Genomic DNA, 16,979 nt, shown 5'->3' with positions numbered 1-16,979 from the left:
GTATGTACAAACTTCCCAAAACTCCCTGGTTCTCACCATAAACCACAAACATATTTCAACAAAAATATTCAGTCGGAATTAATTGTGCCAATCAACAAATGTTCTAAAGCTGTCAAAATCACCAACATCTGCTACTGCTTCATCAAAACAATGGATTGTGTCAAAACAAGCAAACAAAGAAAAAAACATCTCCAACTGTCGTCGAGGATCAGAGGTCTGCAGTAGTTTGGCAACAATTGTTTCAAGTTTATCATTTTTTTTGCCCCGACCAAAATAAAAAACTAACAAAAAAAAAAGATTACGATAATGATAAGGCGGCGGTGGCAGCCCTCCAAAAAAATTACCAGAATGTGAAAATCACAAGGATTTCCATTTTCGGGCCATACAGTTATACCTCAGTTTACGAACTTAAATGGTTCCCAGAAAGTCTGTGTGGCAGTTAATCTGCCGAACATTTATTTCCCATTAAGAAACCATTAAAAATGAGAATAATGCATTCCCACATCCCCATAAAACAAGTTTCTACTAAATAAGTCTTAAAACTACACAAAATATACCTTCTTTTATGTATAATAAATGTGCTATTGTGTTGTCATTAAATAAAGTACTGGATAATAAGTCATTTTATTGACCTTTGTGATGGTCGTTCATGCCTCTTGATATCCGAGAGGTTGCTGTGGTTTCTCGGCGATAATACCCTCACCGACACTGTCCCCTGCTAGCTGCTTTTCGGTAATCCAAATCAACAGAAGTTATTCTACCTCTTCTATTGCCTGTGACCGTTGCTTAGCAATGGTCAACTTAGCGTACTGGTACAGGGACGCTAAGTCACACAAATGCACACCGTGTTCATGTTTTTCGATGATCTCCTGCTCGACGATCATTTTCTTTTGTGTCCTCTTCGACTTAACACTAGCCTGTGGTGGGGTCTTTTTCGCTCCCATAATGGCAAAAGTACTCCACTCTAACAAACCACGTCCACACTCAAAAAAAAAAACGGGGGTTAGGGGGGAGACGAAAACTAGTCCGCTAGCCACCGTGGCGCTGTGTGGTTTGGTTCGTCCGCCGAAAACTAGTTTTTTAATGTTCGTGGGGCGAAAAGTATGTGAGCTAAAGCGTTCGTAAACTGAGGTATCACTGTATTAAGTTGCTGTAGGCCCCCCCCATTCATTACATAAGGCAACGAGACAGTCGATGGTATGGAGATTTCCATCACGAGTGACACATTCAGAAGATCGTCGCATCTGGAAATGGGTGACGCCGTATGAGGAAATATGATTTGGGAATAGGGGGGGGGGGGTGACACTTTTTGAACAACAGACAGAAACGCAACGCTCTCATCTTGATCCACATCATTTCAAATGATTGACAATTGAGGGTTGAGGCAGGTGGGGGGAGGCGACATTGTTCAGCATTCAGTACAGTACTGAAGGGCACAGAAATGAGAATCTTGGACTGCTTCAAACACCTGTTGTGAATTTTGCTGCTCAGCGACTTGTTGTCCAGATGGAGGAAACGACAATGTCAGAAAAAAGACACATTTGGATGACGAAACGGTGACACTGAGGGGGTGAGGGGGGGTCAACTGCATTAGCTGACGCCTTGAACCAACCCCCAAAACCACAACAAGAGGAATGAAAAGAAGCTGCTGCTTCCTTCTCTCGCACACGATAAACACACAAAAGTAAAAAATGGCCCGTTTTTGTTTGCAGCGGAAGATGGCTGACCTCAACGGGCGGGACAGTCAATTCAGTGTCATCACTTGACATGGTGTTAAGGTACTGATCCAAAAAGACGCTCTTCCTTTTCTCTCTCGGCTCATCCCAGCGTTGCCGGCCGTCGCGCGCCCAAGCGCCAAAGGATGGCCCACTTATTGCTAAAAACACTCTCAGAGCAAACAAGATGATTAGCGATGGAGGCTAGCTATCGCGCTAGCAGTTTGATGAGGTTAGCGCACATCTCAAAAAACTCGATGGTGTGGCTGCCGGGGCGCGGCGCCGAAGGCCCTGAAAGCGCATCAACGCCTGCCGCGGAGTCGACGGACGAGGTGAGGGAGGATGCCAGCGAGCCCTCGCCGGTCGTCGTCGTCTTGGGCGAGTCGGCGCCATCCACCTCGCTCTTGATGGCGTTGCGGTAGTTGCTGACCGACCCGGAGCGGAGGGGTGTTGCCGTGCCTGATTTGTTTTCCGAGCTCTCGTCTGCAAGGGAAAAAAAGCAGAAGACGTCAGGCAAAAGGTGTGTCTATTTTGTTTGTGTCTCCACTGGGGTGGTCAACGGAAGCCAGCGCGAGACGCGAGCAAGCGTCTGGAGGAGCTCCGGACGTACCGTCAATACTTCGGAAGTCGAGGAGGTACGTCCGGCTGTCCACTTGGTACAGTTGAAGGCTCATCTTGGTCTGCATGCCAGTCACCGTGTTTTTCCTCTTCACGCGTAAATAATACGGATTCACAACCTGGGGGGGGAGCAATGGCCGTCAGGATTTGGTCGGAGGAGGGGAGGGGGGAATTTTTCTTGCTCGCTCGACCTTCCACTCGTAGTCCAGCTGCTTCATGGCCCGACACACTTCGCTCATGATGTCGTTGGGTCTGCTCTGGCTGCGGATGCCGAGGTGCCACTTGGCCCGCCGCACGCCCTGGTGCTTGGACTTTTGCGGGTTCAGCTCGTCCAGTGTGTGGCGTGGCCGCGGCGGAGTCTCAGCCACCAGGAAGGGCACGCGCTCCGGGTGGGGCTTCACGGGGGTTGCTGCCGCCGAGGCGCCCGACCAGCCCAGCTGCTGCTCGTCCAGGAAGGAGTCGGGCGGGCTGGACGCCAGGTAGAAGTCCTTGGCCTCGTTCATGATGCGGCGGTTGTCAATGATCAGGTGGTAGGCCACGGCCAGCGGGTCCTGGTGGTTGCGGCCGTAGATGCAGGCCAGCACCTCGTCCTCGCTGCACTCAAACTTGTCGCACACCTCCTTCAGGGCCTCGTCGTCGATCATGTTGTTGCTGTACGACGGGTCCTCGGGGAACAAGTACTTGGGGAGGTCCTGCTTGAACCAGTCGTCCTCTCTGACGGAGGAAACAAAGATCATCAGGCGCAGCCCCGGTCATGCCTCAAAAGCAATAGCTAAACCAGGGCGGGCAAAATTTGCTCACACCCTGTGGATCTTGGTCACCACCTCTTCCGGGTACGCCCGGGCAGACTCAAAACCTACCGCAACCCCAGGAAAATTGTCTTCCCGTTCCCGGTTTTTGGCATAATGGATGGTTTGAGCCGCCGCGGATCACCTGATCTCTTTGATGGTGGCTCTCTTCATGGGGTCCACCTGCAGCATGTGCTTGAGTAGGCTGGTGACAGCGGGGTTGAGGTACGGCGGCGTGAAGAAGACGCCATCGCAGATCTTCTTGAAGAGCGTCGGCACGTGGTCATCGTCGAACGGCAGGGTGCCGCACAGCAAGGCGTAGAGGATCACGCCGCTGCTCCAGATGTCCACCTCGGGACCGGCGTATAACCTCGCCGCAAAAGGCAAAAACATTCAAACAAAGCTTACGGGCAACGCCGCCACAAACCGACGCTGCTCACCTTCCCGAAATCACTTCCGGGGCGGCGTAATTGGGGGAACCGCAGCTCGTACGCAGGAATTCTCCGTCTGACATCATGTTCGATAACCCTGTTCAGGCGACAAAGGACGTAGCTGTGTACCGTCAACTACAAGAAGCGGCCATTTGCCGCCGCCTGCGTCATCCCCGCTCACCGAAATCGGCTATCTTGGCATTCTTGTGGGCGTCCAGCAGGACGTTTTCGGGCTTGAGGTCCCGATGCACCACCATGTGGCGGTGGCAGTAATCCACTGCCGAGATGATCTGCTGGAACAGTCGCCGACTCTCCTTCTCGTCCAACTGCCGGGAGAAAAAGACGCAAATCCAAACGCTTGCATAATCATCTGCTGTCTCAGTCAAAGAACACAAGGCTGACGACATAGCTCAAAATGACTGTTTGTAAAACATTAACAACAAAAAGCTCCGCGGCTGGAACAGAAATTCAGAGAATGGAAGGAATTTAACCATTTGTGCACCACAAGTTAGTTTTTCGTTGGCCATTCTGCTGTTTAAGTGAGCGACACCGGATGAGATTTCTCATTATACCTCAGCTTATGAACTTAATTGGTTCCCAGAAAGGGTGCTTAAGGCGAAAAGTTCGTCTTTCAAAGATTTATTTCCCATAAGAAACCATTAAAATGAGAATAGTCCGTTCACAGGTCCCCAGAAAACGGAATTTTTGACTAAATAAGCCTAAAAACTACACAAAATATACCTTAGCTTATGTATAATAAATATGCTCTTGTATTGTCATTAAAGAAATAAACAGTACTTTATTATACAGTCGTCTGAATATCTGAGTGAAGTTGCCGTGCTTTCTCTGTGATAATACCCTCATTCACACTGTCCCCTGCTAGCTGCTTTTCATTCATCCAAATCAACAGAATTTGTTCTTTAGTGTCTTCTTCGGCTTAATACTAGGCTGTGGTGGGGTCGTTTTCGGTGCCATAATAGCAAAAGTACTCCACTCGATAACAAACCACATCCGCACTCAAAGAAAGGGGGTGACGAGAACTAGTCCGCCAGCCACCGTGGTGCTGTTTCACCGTGTGGTTTGGTTCGTCCGCCGACAACTAGTTGGTCTGCCAAGATTATATTCTTGCGAATTTAATGTTCGTAAGGCGAAAGGTTTGTGAGCTAAAGCGTTCGTAAGCTAAGGTATCACTGTATTATGATATTGTCTGGTGACAAGTGTTGCTTAAAAGTTAGAACGCCACAGTGTTGCTGCTAAATATGTTAGCTTGTCAATGGAAATTGGCAAAGCGTGTTAGCATTAAGCTATCTGACGCTCAGGTCATGTGTTTTTATCAATACAGCGCGTTATTCTCTTTGTCGTCAGTCGGAAAAGACAAACGGTGGGGCAAAGATCACCTTTCCATTCTTGAGGATGTAGTCAAAGAGCTCCCCTCCTGAGACGTACTCCATGACCATGAAGATGTCCGTCGGGGTGCTGATGACCTGGTACCTGCAAGGAACGCCGTGGGATCGGCAGGTTAAAAGGGTTGAACGGAGTACAGCAAAAGTTCACCATTAAAATGGTCGCTCTGCATCTGTCTGGTCCTCATGGGAGGGGGACTCCAGCCCCGTCCCAAAAGGGTTTTTGCTCAGATGGGTGGCTTTTTCTCCCCCATTTAGTTTTTCCGTGGGGAGGGCCTAGGGTGACACATCGCAACTTCGGGGGACATGCGCACGGGACACCGTCAATGACTTACAATTTGATGATGTGAGGGTGTCTGAAAAGTTTGAGGTTCTGGATTTCTCGCCGGATCTTGCCCACCACGTCCAAACTGCGGATTTTCTGCCGGTTGAGGATTTTCACGGCCACTTGGTGCTTGGTCAGCTCGTGTTGGCCCACTGCGATGAAGACACAAGGAAAACAATCAAATGACATCTTGCCATGTTTTCAAGATTAGCAAAAAGAGACTGAAAAAGGGGAACGCAAGGTGGTAAAACAAAGATTACTCAACGCACGCAGCGAATAAACCGTTTTTTAGAACTAGAACACTGCTTGCCAACCTTTGTAAACATTTTACAACTGGAAAATGGGACAAAAAGATTATGGGCGGAGGAACACATTACAAATGGTACAAATTAGGCCAAAATAGATCCTGTTTCACCCAGCTCAATTTGTTCTTTTGTTGTGCCTCTAATTTTTTTGTCAATACTGTACAGTGATTTCATCCACGATGTAAGGGGTTGGGAACCTTTGTGACAAAGAGAGCCATAAAAGTAAAATACTGTACAGTGACCTCAGCTTACAAACGCTTTGGAACTTTTTGCCTTAGTAAATTTGCGAGAATATTATGTTGGCAGACAAACTAGTTTTCGGCAAGCGAACCAAACCACACGGAGCGCCACGGTGGCTGGCGGACTAGTTTTCGTCACCCACTTTCTTGAATGCGGACGTGGTTTGCTATCAAGTGGAGTACTTTTGCTATTAAGGGACTGAAAAAGACCCCGCCACAGGCTAGTGTTACGCCGAAGAGGACACAAAAGAAAATGACGGTTGAGCAGAAGAAGATCATTGAAAAACACCAAGGAGGTGTGCGTTTTTGTGACTTAGCTGTCCTAGTACCATTATGCTGTCCTAGTACCATTATGCTAAGTCGACCATTGAACCATCCATTAACAAGTACCATCACAAAGGTAAATAAAACGGCTTTATTACATAGTACAGTTTATTTATTCAATTACAATACAATAGCACATTTATTATACATAAAATAAGGTATATTTAGTGTGGTTTTAAGGCTTATTCCGTAGAAATGTATGTTTTATGGGAACCTGGCAACGGATTATGCTCATTTCAATGGTTTCTTATGGGAGATAAATATTCAGAAGACGAACTTTAGACCTTACACACACTTTCTGGGAACCAATTGAGTTCGCAAGCTGAGGTATCACTGTAATTTGAAAACGCATTTCGTCATATTTAGGTAAAAGACATTTAATGACTTGACTGTGCGTCCTTATAGCCAGTGTGATTTAAGAAGAGCAAGAGGAATGGCAAAAGTGCAACCCCATTTTGTCATCGATGGAAAGGCAAAGTTTAGATCAAGATCAACTTAATGGCGGAACTTTTTTTATTAAAGACGACAAAAGAAAACAAAGACAACAAAATAATAATGGCAAAGGGCTAAATTAAACTCGGTCACTTGACAACCCCCCCCCCACTACCGCCAAATGACCAAACTTTACAGTAGCCTCCCTCGCCGAAATGACGCTTGAAAATAATATAATGAAATAAGCAAGATGACAACCTAAGACGTTGACGCCAAACAAGTTCCCCGGCGGCGTGGTCAATAGCTCTCGATCGGTTTTAGCTGGCGTTAGCGTCCGGATCGACGCTAGCGATCCGCAGCTCCACTTCCCGGTGGCTACCCTGACGAGCGACTAGTGGCTCTCTAAGGCTCCCCGCCCCCAACCCAACCGACCCCCGCGCCGCCAAATCAACCGCCCTGAACAAAACCGGCGCCGTGGAACGTCCTTGCGTCACCGTTAACAAGTCGAGCAAACGGGGGGCAGGAAGAGACAGCGAGCGCAATGCCTTTCCCCAGTTGACAAGTTAGCTTGGGGAATTAGCCGCAATGCTAAAACGCTTTGCCGGCCACCATCTTTCAGTCGAAGTAAGTGGGGAGGCGGGGGTTGGCTTGTCTCGCGGCTTCTTACCTTTAACCTTCCCGAACGTGCCCACTCCGAGCGTGTCGCCGAGGATGTAGTGTCCGATTTTGACTCTGCCCTCGTGTTTGTTTTTCTCCGTCGACATCTTCCCGCTGTGGCTTCGGGGACCCGAGTAGCAAGCGGCGGGCAGACGGATGAGAGCCTCCCCGCAGCACGTAGTGGGAGGGGTCGGCACCGCTCGCCCGACGTTGTCTTGTCCAACGTAAATGACGTCACAAGGTGCATTCAGCGTACTCTCGGAAACTTCACGGTCGAGCCGGCCGATTCGCTTTCAGTTTACTCGCATGAATCTTTTGGATGGTTTTAAGACTTATTTGGCACGTCGACATGACATAAAATCGGCTTTTGAACACCGTGACGATCTCCAGTCGAGTCTGTTCAAAACGTGTAGACCACTAAAGCTCGGGGGACAACCTCGAGTCCTTATCTTCTGTTGACATTCAATGTGCACTTCCCAGTAATCTAAACAAAACAAGGTCCGTCCACTTGACCACATTTGGCAGTCAGACTAAACCAGAAAAGGCGTTGCTCCTCAGACTGTGCTCGTGTTTGGCGGCGTTTGAGATCGATCAAGTAGTTGATTGCATGTTCAAGCCGAAAATACATAACTGATTTTAAAAAATCCAAGCGTGACAACTTGTTAGCGCCGCCGCCGACTACTCAACGCCATTATATAAACTTGATTTGGTTCTTTTCGAGGTCTTATGTTTCGGAGCACATCCTCGGTCCCAATGTATGAATAAAACGATCAGTAGGTGGTAGCAGTGATGCATAACCTAAAACACTCATAGCTCGACACCAGTGCCGTGCGGTTTTTTTTTAATTAATTCAAATGGCATGCAAACATACAAAGTAACAGAAACAAACAACACGGCAAACAAAACACAACAAAAGTAGACAAAACCATTGGTTTTGAATAGCTTGTGGAGCTTCTAAAAGTACATCTGAGGTGTGTCTCAGCAAATCCTTCTGTATACTTGATATTTTCTAAATAGTTGGCAACATACATTAGGTGACATAATCGCGTATGAGACAGTACCTGATCGCACAGGAAATAGGAGTTCCTGACAGGTAATCATTTTACAAGAAAAAAGAGGAGAGAAGAACAAAATAGAAGAGAGAGAGCGGGGGGAAGGGGGGTGCCAGGGGTTTTAATATTCCATCGAGTCGGTGAGGTTCATGGCTGGTGAGGCACTGACGTCATCAGTCAGATTTACAAACATGAACTCTACAGAGTAGTTTATTCACCATTTGATTGACAACATTTAACGTGTTTTGCTTAAAATGTCATGTCAGCACTCTTTATATACTATACACAAACTGTAGCATGGAAAAAAAGAATTAAAAAAACATTATTATCGTGTTACCTTTACTTATAAATGAAGTCCAAGTCTCTCTGTCTCAATGGAGATCACTGCCAGTGAAGAAAGTCGTCCTTGATCAGTCCTATTCCGACTATGTTTTCAGTCTTTTGTGCTGAGAATGACTGCTCCATTGATGCTGTAGTAGGTGGACCAGTGAGCACAACCTGGAGCAACTTTGTCGCTTCAGGAATAGTTTCAGTGAGATCCATCTTGGCCAAAAAGCTGAGAAGCTGTCCAGGAGATTTACATCCATCCCTTACCATTTGTGAGCTATATACTCCGGTGTTGGTCTTCCTTTAATTATTACCTCCTGCTTCGATTGAAAGTTCAGTTTAGAAAATTCTTTCAATTTAGATATGTAATCCACCATTCTGAAAATATGGCCAAGCAACACGAAAAAAATGACTGGATGGTTGCACTTAACTTTCTAATTTTTTACTGTAGCTTGCTGTCACTAATTCTATTATTCTGCAGCCGAGGAGTCGCAAGAAGAATCTCTGGAATCACCAGCGCCCCCTGTCATGAGGCAGGAGTACTGTGTGCCTCACCTATGCACAGTTTTGATAAAAATAAAATAAACACTGTAGTACAGTTTTTATAATGTACAGTGACGTACATTATATACACCAGCTAAACTGTAGAAATTTAGTTCATACACTAAAAGCTTTTGAACACTTTAATAGCGATATGCAGAGGGACAGCAATGCGGTCTCACTGCAGAGCAAGCCAGCACAGTTAGCTTTGTGATTGCGCAATCCATGATGAGGCTCAGCCGGCTGCTGCCTCACCGCTCGTCTCCACTTAGTATTTGAATGTAAATCTGAAAATTCAGCAATTTAGAAAAAAAATCCCAAAATGGTGAAGTTAAATGGAAAAGCACATTAAAGTACAAATGACTAAATAAATATAACTGCTTAATTTATTTTGTCATTTGATATTTCCATGATGACAGGTGAGGCACAGCATCACCAGCCTCCCCTGGCTGCATGTCACTGCTAGACAGGAATCAACGCAACCGAAGATGGTGTTCTCAAGAAACAAGCACGTTTTCACAGATAAAGTGAGATGCTTATTTGCAGAAGCACGACACTAAACATTCCACTGTCAACGCCGTGAGTAGAAATGTTTAATTCCTTTGGTGTCTGAAAAATAACCGAACAACAACTATGTGCATCTTTTTAATCAACAACACACCACAAAAAATGCTAGCATGCTGTAAAACGGCAACAGCTCCCAGTCAAAAAAATGCATAAGATGGGCCTAAAAATGGCACGTTCACAGTTACACAGACAAATCATAGCCCATATCCACAGAGGACAAGTAAAGTGAGAATTGAGTGGTACACCCAAGATCCTGGCACTGGTAAAATTTGGGGAAAAAATCCTTTGAATCACCCAAAGAGTTGGCGAGCAAGGTCATCGGCCATGCGCTAGCTTTTCGCGCTAGCTTTTCTCTGCCACTCGTGTCACTTTTTGTCTCTTTGACGGTGGCAAAGTTCATATAAAACGTTTGTATTCAGTACTCGCGGGGTCTTAGAGTTCTATACACACCAAAGAGTCAGGCATGTTCTGGTAAAATTCAGAAAGAGCTGATAACAAACCCGAACGATTTCATGGGGCCATTTGCGGCCCGCCGTCCATTTTCAGCGGCCGAAAGGTTTGTTGAGTAAAATGTGACGGTGGGCAGAGCCAATCGGAAGGGTGCCAAAAAAAACAAGTGCCGTTACTGCTACTAAATTGTTTTACATACTATGTCAAAACGGAAATGTTAAGTAAACATATTTTACAATAACATTGAACAAGTTCAAAAAAGAAGACAGGAGGAAGGGGTAACACTCCCCGTTGTCTCCGCGTGGAGGCACTTGGAAAGAAGAACGCGATTGTACTCTTGTTCTTTTTGCCTCTTCACATTTGTTCCACTTTGTCACAATTCTCCGACACGTGCGCTTGGCTTCAAATCAGGCCGCCAGAAGGAGTCAAAGTCCAAAACGCAAGCATGACAAACTAGTTACTGATTCTAGATCAGTGTTCCGGCGTTGCTGGGAGTGGGGGCAGCAGTGGAGGTGGGAGGCTGCTCCGGAAAGGGCGGAAAAAAGCCGCTTGTGCTTGGCTAACAAATACAGTGATAACTCAGCTTAATTGGTTCCCAGAAAGTGTGTGGAAAGCAAAAAGTTCGTCTACCGAACATTTAGTTCACATAAGAAACCACTAAAAATGAGAATAATCCATTCCCCCGTCCCCATAAAACATAATTTTCTACTAAATAAGCCTTAAAACTACACAAAATATACCTAATTTTATGTATAATAAATGTGCTATTGGATTGTAATGAAATAAATAAACTGTACTTTATAAAAGTCGTTTTATTTACCCCTGTGATGGTCTTTGATGTATTTGCCTCTTGATGATATCCGAGTGAAGTTGCCGTGCTTTCTCTGAGATAATACCCTCACTCACTGTCCCATGCTAGCTGCTTTTCGTTAAGCCAAATCAACAGAAGTTTTTCAACCTTTTCTATTGCCTGAGGCCGTTGCTTAGACAACACAGAAACACCCTTAGCCACACGTAGCAATGGTCGACTTAGCGTAATGGCACTGGGACAGCTAAGTCGCACAAATACACACCTTGTTGGTGTTTTTCGATGCTCAACCGTCATTATCTTTTGTGTCCTCTTTGGCTTTACACTAGCCTGGGCTGGGTCTTTTTCAGTCCCATAATAGCAAAAGTACTCCACTCAATACCAAACAACGTCTGCACTTAAAGAGAGAGGGTGACGAAAAGTAGTCCGCCAGCCACCGTTGTTCGACCGTGTGGTTTGGTGTTCATCTGCCGAAAACTAGTCCCCTGTGCCAAGACTATATGCTCGCAAATTTAATGTTTGCGAGGCGAAAGCGTTCGTAAGCTGAGGTATCACTGTAAAATCATTTTCCCTTAAAGGACAACCGACGTCTCTGGACAAGTTGTGTCCATAATTTGTAAAATGGCTTCAAATGACTTCTACTGAGCGTATTTTACAAAGATTCCACCGCATATTGCTATATTTTACATTTTAAGACTCACACTGAATATTCTGGAAGTCTTGTTTATGAGTTGGTGACGAGTCCTCACCCGACGTCACTGAAGGAACGCCCCTAACCGAAAAAAGGACAGATTGTAGCAGTCCTTCCATCACGTCAATGCATTTTACTGTACTTGTTTGGTCTGAAAATGTTGTGTTGCACCAAAAAGAGAGCGACAAAGCTCCATGTAAGGAATTTATCAGCCTGTGGAAACGGGTTGATGAATTCCTCACACAGAGCTTGGTCGCCATTTTCTGCCTCTTTTTTGGTGATACATTTCCCCCCAATGTTGCCTCAAAATGGCAGGGAATAAATTCTATAATCGATTGCAAACATGTATGATTTCCTCTTCAGAACTATTTGAATCATATTCATAACTGGATGAGTAACAAGAAAGCATATTCTCAGAATCTGAAGCCATTGTTTTGATTATCGAGCAAAGCAAGACGTATTGGCGTGACGTCACGAACTGGGGGCGGGACATTCTGAAAATGCCCAATTCGCAGCTCAATTTTTTGCAGATTTTGGACACTATAAGTCATTTTTATCGGTGTTTTGCATTTCACTAAAAATATCATACTGTGCGTTTTGGGTATTTTAGATGCTCTAAAACATTTTTCTGATGTCAGTTAGGAAACAAAAAAGTGATGTCGGTTGTCCTTTAATACACAACAACACTCCACTATTTGGAATTAAAAAATACATACACACACGACGGCTGCTACTAAAAGAGAATATTCAGTCAAACATGGTTTAGCGACGATAGCCACCTTTCACGCAAAAGATACCCTCATTGGTCCATCAGTGGTCCACCGGGGTCAGAAAATTGGAAAGCAGCCAGTGAAGGCAGGGAGGGGTTCCAATTGGGGGTTTCTCTGGGTTGGGGGTTGGGGGGGGGCTCAAGGCAGGCTGGCGATGTCCCGCTTGGGAGGCGGGCCGTCCGGTTTGCAGGGCGCCGCCCCGTTGGCTTTGTCCTCGAATAGCAAGACGCTGTGGAAGTCAAGGGGAAAAAAAAGTCAGAAGAAAAATTGCCGTTTTCCACCCCGAGTGGATATTTTTGTGCCAACAGGGGTCACGGGCCAGTGCCCAGGTTAGCAACAGGTTAGCAACAAGTTAGCAACAGCTCTTTTTTTTTGTGCGCTTAAGCCAGCCGGCAGCAACCAGGCAGGCCTTGATGTGCCAAAGCTCTCCCAACGCTCTTCAGTGACTCAGCGCTAATCACTTCCCTATAATCACATGATCCCATGGCTAAGAATAACGACGGGTCAGTGCGGTGCGGGACGGGCGTTGGTTGCCACTCACAGCTTGAGCACGGCCGAGCGTTTGCCCAGCATCATCTTGACAAAGTCGCCGTAGTGGATGCTGTTGCTGCTAGCGCCGCCCGTCACCTCCACAATCATCTTCTTCAGCTCCAGGTGGGTCTTGGGAACGCCCAGCTTCTCCATCATGCGCTTCAGGCCCATCAGATCTGAGGCGACATCGTCACTCAGTGTGGGAAAACATTCCCTGTGCCCCCCGCCCCTTCCCCCGCCATCAAATGAGGCGCTTTGACCTCGCACGACGTCACGTTAGCATTTGCTGACTTTCCATATTGGAGTGACTCACCTATTTCACCTTGGTCGTTCAGGTCAAATTCAGCATATTTATCTGTTAGAAAAGCAAAAGAGGAGATGAGGGGCACGTCTGAGGGGAGTGGGGACAATGATCAGCCTGTTTCCCAACTCGGGACGGGGGGGAACGGGGGGGAGCCTCCCCTCTCCCACACAGCCGAGTGGGGGGAAGGGGTATTTTCTCTGAGCCAGAGCCTTCACTGACACCCGCAATTTGGCAACACGCCACATTCTATCCCAACTTGAGCCCTTTGGCGAATGCCGCTCTCGTCGCCCGATGAGAAAGAAAACGTACGCCATGACGGCCTCGTGCCAACTAACTTGGTTGAAGGGAGTTGAGGAGCTTCACTTGGTGGTCTTGTTCTGCAGTGTAAAATGTCCACCTCGGCTCAGTGTGAGTGGGAAAGGAATGGTTGAGACAATTGTCCGTCTTTGCAAGAATCCAAAAGAGGGCGCGGAAAATCCGACTGGAACCTCCGCACCCTGCCCACCACCTTTTCCAGTGAAACCCTCAGGCAGGCGCTATCAAATCGAGCAGACATTTAAACAGCTTCTTCCCCCGTCGCCATTAATTCTCTCAACAGTAACCCAAATAGAAATACCTAGTGCAGGGGTGTCAAACATACAGCCGGCAGGCCGGAACCGGCCCCCAAGGAGGTTTGATCAGGCCCACAGGATAATTTAAAAGTGGAAAAGATGCACGAACGACATGGAATTCGTTTTTTAAATGAGGTGCAATTCAAGGATTGTCCAATAGGGGCACAGTGGTGCTTTTTCAACCGCGGTTTCAACACCCTCATTCGCCAAAATGTCATTATCCAAATGGAGAAAAGTAGATCAGTAGTGTAGAATTTTTAATGAAAAATTGACCACGTCATATTTTTTACAGACATGCTTTTGTGCTTGGTGTGTTTTGAACAAGTTTCTGTATTTTGGTTAATCATAGCATATATGGTATTATTTTAATGGTCCGGCCCACTTGACATCTACCGAGGCCATATGTGGCCCACCATGTCAAATGAGTTTGCCACCCCTGGTCTAGTGCCTCCATTTTTCTTAGGATGATACTAGTGCAGCGTCTTCTACTGGAGACAAATTCCATGTGTGTTCTACATATACTAGGCAATACAGATGATTCTGATTCTGAATCTGAATCTGATTCTTTGGGCATCTGCTTACTTTTGAAACCCTCCAGCTTCTCCGCGAGGTCATCTTCATCCCGGTACTTTTGGTCCTCCAGGAATTCCTGATTGGGGGAGAAGGGGTGGAAAAAACGGAAAGATTAAAAGTCAATTCTTGCTGTCAAAACGGGGTTACGAAACACGCAGGCGGCAATGACACTCGTCAGAGTTGATTTGTCGCAACCTTCTAAAAGTAGAACATCTCGCCAGGGAGCGAAAGAGGGCCGATTACGAGGAAATTAAATGGGGAAATAATACACGCAAAAGTGGAATTTTATGCGCATGAGCGCGCGTATCGGCTCAAAGCAGCGATGAGACAGTTGGGAGTGAAAAGCGTCCTTGCAGACCGACCAACCAAGCAACCCCAACGACACAATAAACTCAGACATTTCGTGGTGACGCCACCAACCACGTCACACTGTCAAGTGCACGAGCGTAATTCCCGAGCCGAACACGTTCGGCGTCAAATGTACAAAGAAAGGACGGCGTTTACCTGGTTCACCTCGTCCAGTTTTTGCCTTTGTTGCTCTTTTAACAGCCCGAAGGCTTTTCCTCCTTAAATGGAAAACAGACGGCACGGAAAGACGTCAAAATCGACGCGACCTAGCTTCGACCAGCCATTGCAATGGCTGGAATTGAAACTCGTCATCGGCACGAAAGGGGGGAAATAACATGTGATCTTACCTTGTACGTTTTTACTCGCGGGCATGCCAGCGGTTTGCGGGTTTCAATCCAGTTTACGGGTGAAGTTAGACGGCCGAGGAAAACGACCGCAAGCGTGCGGGCGATGCTGCGACCTCGCTCGGTCCAAGGCTTTCCTCTAGTCGTGTGTCGTTCGCGAACGAACTGGCTCATAGACCCGGACCCAAAGAGGGAGCCGCTTCCCAGAGCCGACCCTCCCCACGCTCCCTCCATTTAAAGCCGCCCGTGATTGGTCAATATCCGCGGTAGAAGACAGTGAGACGGTTTTATAGGCATGCACGTTGCACTGAGAGGGGGGAAGGGTTAGAGACACAGCAGCACTTTTTTTACATTCGTAATTTGTTTTACACTAATTGTACATTATTTTTGTAGTAAATTCGTTGAACTAAAAAACCAGCCAATTGAGAGCCTAAACAGCCGGCTTCTCGTGATAAGAACCAAAAGAACCGTCTCTAAAAATCACTAGCAGGAAGCGTATCAACTTCAAGTGATAATAGCCAAAGTACTTTTCAGTTGTCTTTTTAATCATTTACACCACGATAGACGACGTTTTCTTGACGTTTCCATGCAGAGGAGTGGTGTAGTTGTTCGATAATATAACGTGGGAATTATCAAGGAGATAGCGGAAGCACGAAAAGGAGGCAGCACTTCCGCCCGGAAGTGGGGACAACGATCAAATCAGAGCGAAGAACTGAGGCTAAGCGTGTCGTTAAATAGTGTCCATTATTCTTTCGACTGCCACAAAGTTCCTTTTCACCCGCCCAAGTCAACTTTATGACGTAAAACACCAAATGGCTGTAGAGTCACGCACAGTCATCTTTTCGAACGTCGCTTCCGCAGCAGCTGTATCCACTTGGCGGAGATTTCCCGCAACACAAATGTCAACGATTTCAAAAATGCAAAGATTCAACACCACCTTGATGTGCCTTTGTCAACAGATGAATTAATTTTAGCAGCGTTTGGGGTATCGGCGATGCTGTTATATGCAGTCATACTGCAGCATTGAGAAAAACAAAACAGTATAAAGTAGCAATCATTAAGATAAGACCCTCAAGAATTTGGTGGATTTACTGCAACACCGCAGTACATTTATGCTCGTTGTTTTTGTACGGCAAAGACGGCAGTTCCCCTCACGGTATACATGGATACCTCAGCTTACGAATTGGTTCCCAGAAAGTGTGTGGAAGGCAAAAGGTTCATCTGCCATACATTTCTTTCTCATAAGAAACCATTAAAAATGAGAATAATCCGTTCGTCGGTCCCCATAAAACAATTTTCTACTAAACAAGCCTTAAAACTACATAAAATATATACCTTATTTTATGTATACTATATGTACTATTGGATTGAAATGAAATAAACCGGTCTGTCTAATCAAGTCATTTTATTTACCTTTGTGATGGTTGTTGATGGGCGGCCCGGTAGTCGAGTGGTTAGCACACTGGCTTCACAATGCAATGCACAATGGTTGCTGGTTCGCATTCCGGTCCGGCCTCCCTGTGTGGAGCCTGCATGGGCTTTCTCCGGGTCCTCCGGTTTCCTCCCACACTCCAAAAACATGCATGGCAGGCAGACTGGCAACTCCAAATTGTCCCTAGGTGTGAGTGTTGTATGTCTTAGTGTACCCTCACTCACACTGTCCCGTGCTAGATGCTTTTCGTTCATCCAAATAAACAGAAGTTTTTCAACCTCTTCTATTGTCCGAGACCGTTGCTTAGACAAAACAGAAACACCCTTAGCCACACATGCACCCTTAATAGTGTCCTTGTTCTTAAGGATGGTAGCAATGATTGCCTCAGCGTACT

At 46.3% G+C, this 16,979-nt stretch overlaps 2 protein-coding genes and 1 long non-coding RNA gene across 3 annotated transcripts; 1 reads left to right on the top strand and 2 right to left on the bottom strand.

Annotated features, from left to right (window-relative positions):
* Nucleotides 1-297: 297 nt before the first annotated feature.
* prkaa1 (protein kinase, AMP-activated, alpha 1 catalytic subunit) lies at nucleotides 298-7,623 on the bottom strand. Its single transcript, XM_089019826.1, has 9 exons — nucleotides 7,248-7,623; nucleotides 5,291-5,432; nucleotides 4,950-5,043; nucleotides 3,734-3,878; nucleotides 3,562-3,649; nucleotides 3,267-3,491; nucleotides 2,525-3,047; nucleotides 2,326-2,452; nucleotides 298-2,198 (listed from the first exon to the last, which is right to left on the bottom strand). Exons 1-9 carry the CDS (start codon nucleotides 7,342-7,344, stop codon nucleotides 1,924-1,926), a joined length of 1,716 nt encoding a protein of 571 aa, XP_088875952.1. The 5' UTR covers nucleotides 7,345-7,623; the 3' UTR covers nucleotides 298-1,923.
* LOC148884234 (uncharacterized) lies at nucleotides 6,863-11,108 on the top strand. Its single transcript, XR_016118203.1, has 3 exons — nucleotides 6,863-7,204; nucleotides 7,376-7,478; nucleotides 9,576-11,108. It is a non-coding gene; the product is annotated as an uncharacterized LOC148884234 (long non-coding RNA).
* Nucleotides 11,109-11,264: 156 nt separating this feature from the next.
* Nucleotides 11,265-15,370, bottom strand: aif1l (allograft inflammatory factor 1 like). Its single transcript, XM_089019832.1, has 6 exons — nucleotides 15,157-15,370; nucleotides 14,966-15,027; nucleotides 14,471-14,537; nucleotides 13,287-13,328; nucleotides 12,984-13,149; nucleotides 11,265-12,671 (listed from the first exon to the last, which is right to left on the bottom strand). Exons 1-6 carry the CDS (start codon nucleotides 15,179-15,181, stop codon nucleotides 12,581-12,583), a joined length of 453 nt encoding a protein of 150 aa, XP_088875958.1. The 5' UTR covers nucleotides 15,182-15,370; the 3' UTR covers nucleotides 11,265-12,580.
* Nucleotides 15,371-16,979: the final 1,609 nt, after the last annotated feature.

The sequence above is a fragment of the Hippocampus bargibanti genome, linkage group LG18 (genome assembly GCF_051943395.1).
Source record: "Hippocampus bargibanti isolate YZ-2025 linkage group LG18, ASM5194339v1, whole genome shotgun sequence".
Lineage (NCBI taxonomy): Eukaryota > Metazoa > Chordata > Actinopteri > Syngnathiformes > Syngnathidae > Hippocampus > Hippocampus bargibanti.
This window is presented reverse-complemented; position numbering and strand designations above follow the sequence as displayed.

Coding starts and splice junctions, on each gene's coding strand:
- prkaa1 (XM_089019826.1), bottom strand. CDS start 7,344: ATGTCGACGGAGAAAAACAAACACGAGGGCAGAGTCAAAATCGGACAC. Junction 5,044..5,290: donor CACCCTCACATCATCAAATT/GTAAGTCATTGA, acceptor CGTTCCTTGCAG/GTACCAGGTCATCAGCACCC. Junction 2,199..2,325: donor CGACTTCCGAAGTATTGACG/GTACGTCCGGAG, acceptor TTTCCCTTGCAG/ACGAGAGCTCGGAAAACAAA.
- aif1l (XM_089019832.1), bottom strand. CDS start 15,181: ATGCCCGCGAGTAAAAACGTACAAG. Junction 13,329..14,470: donor GAAGCTGGAGGGTTTCAAAA/GTAAGCAGATGC, acceptor CTTTTCTAACAG/ATAAATATGCTGAATTTGAC. Junction 13,150..13,286: donor GAACGACCAAGGTGAAATAG/GTGAGTCACTCC, acceptor ATGTCGCCTCAG/ATCTGATGGGCCTGAAGCGC.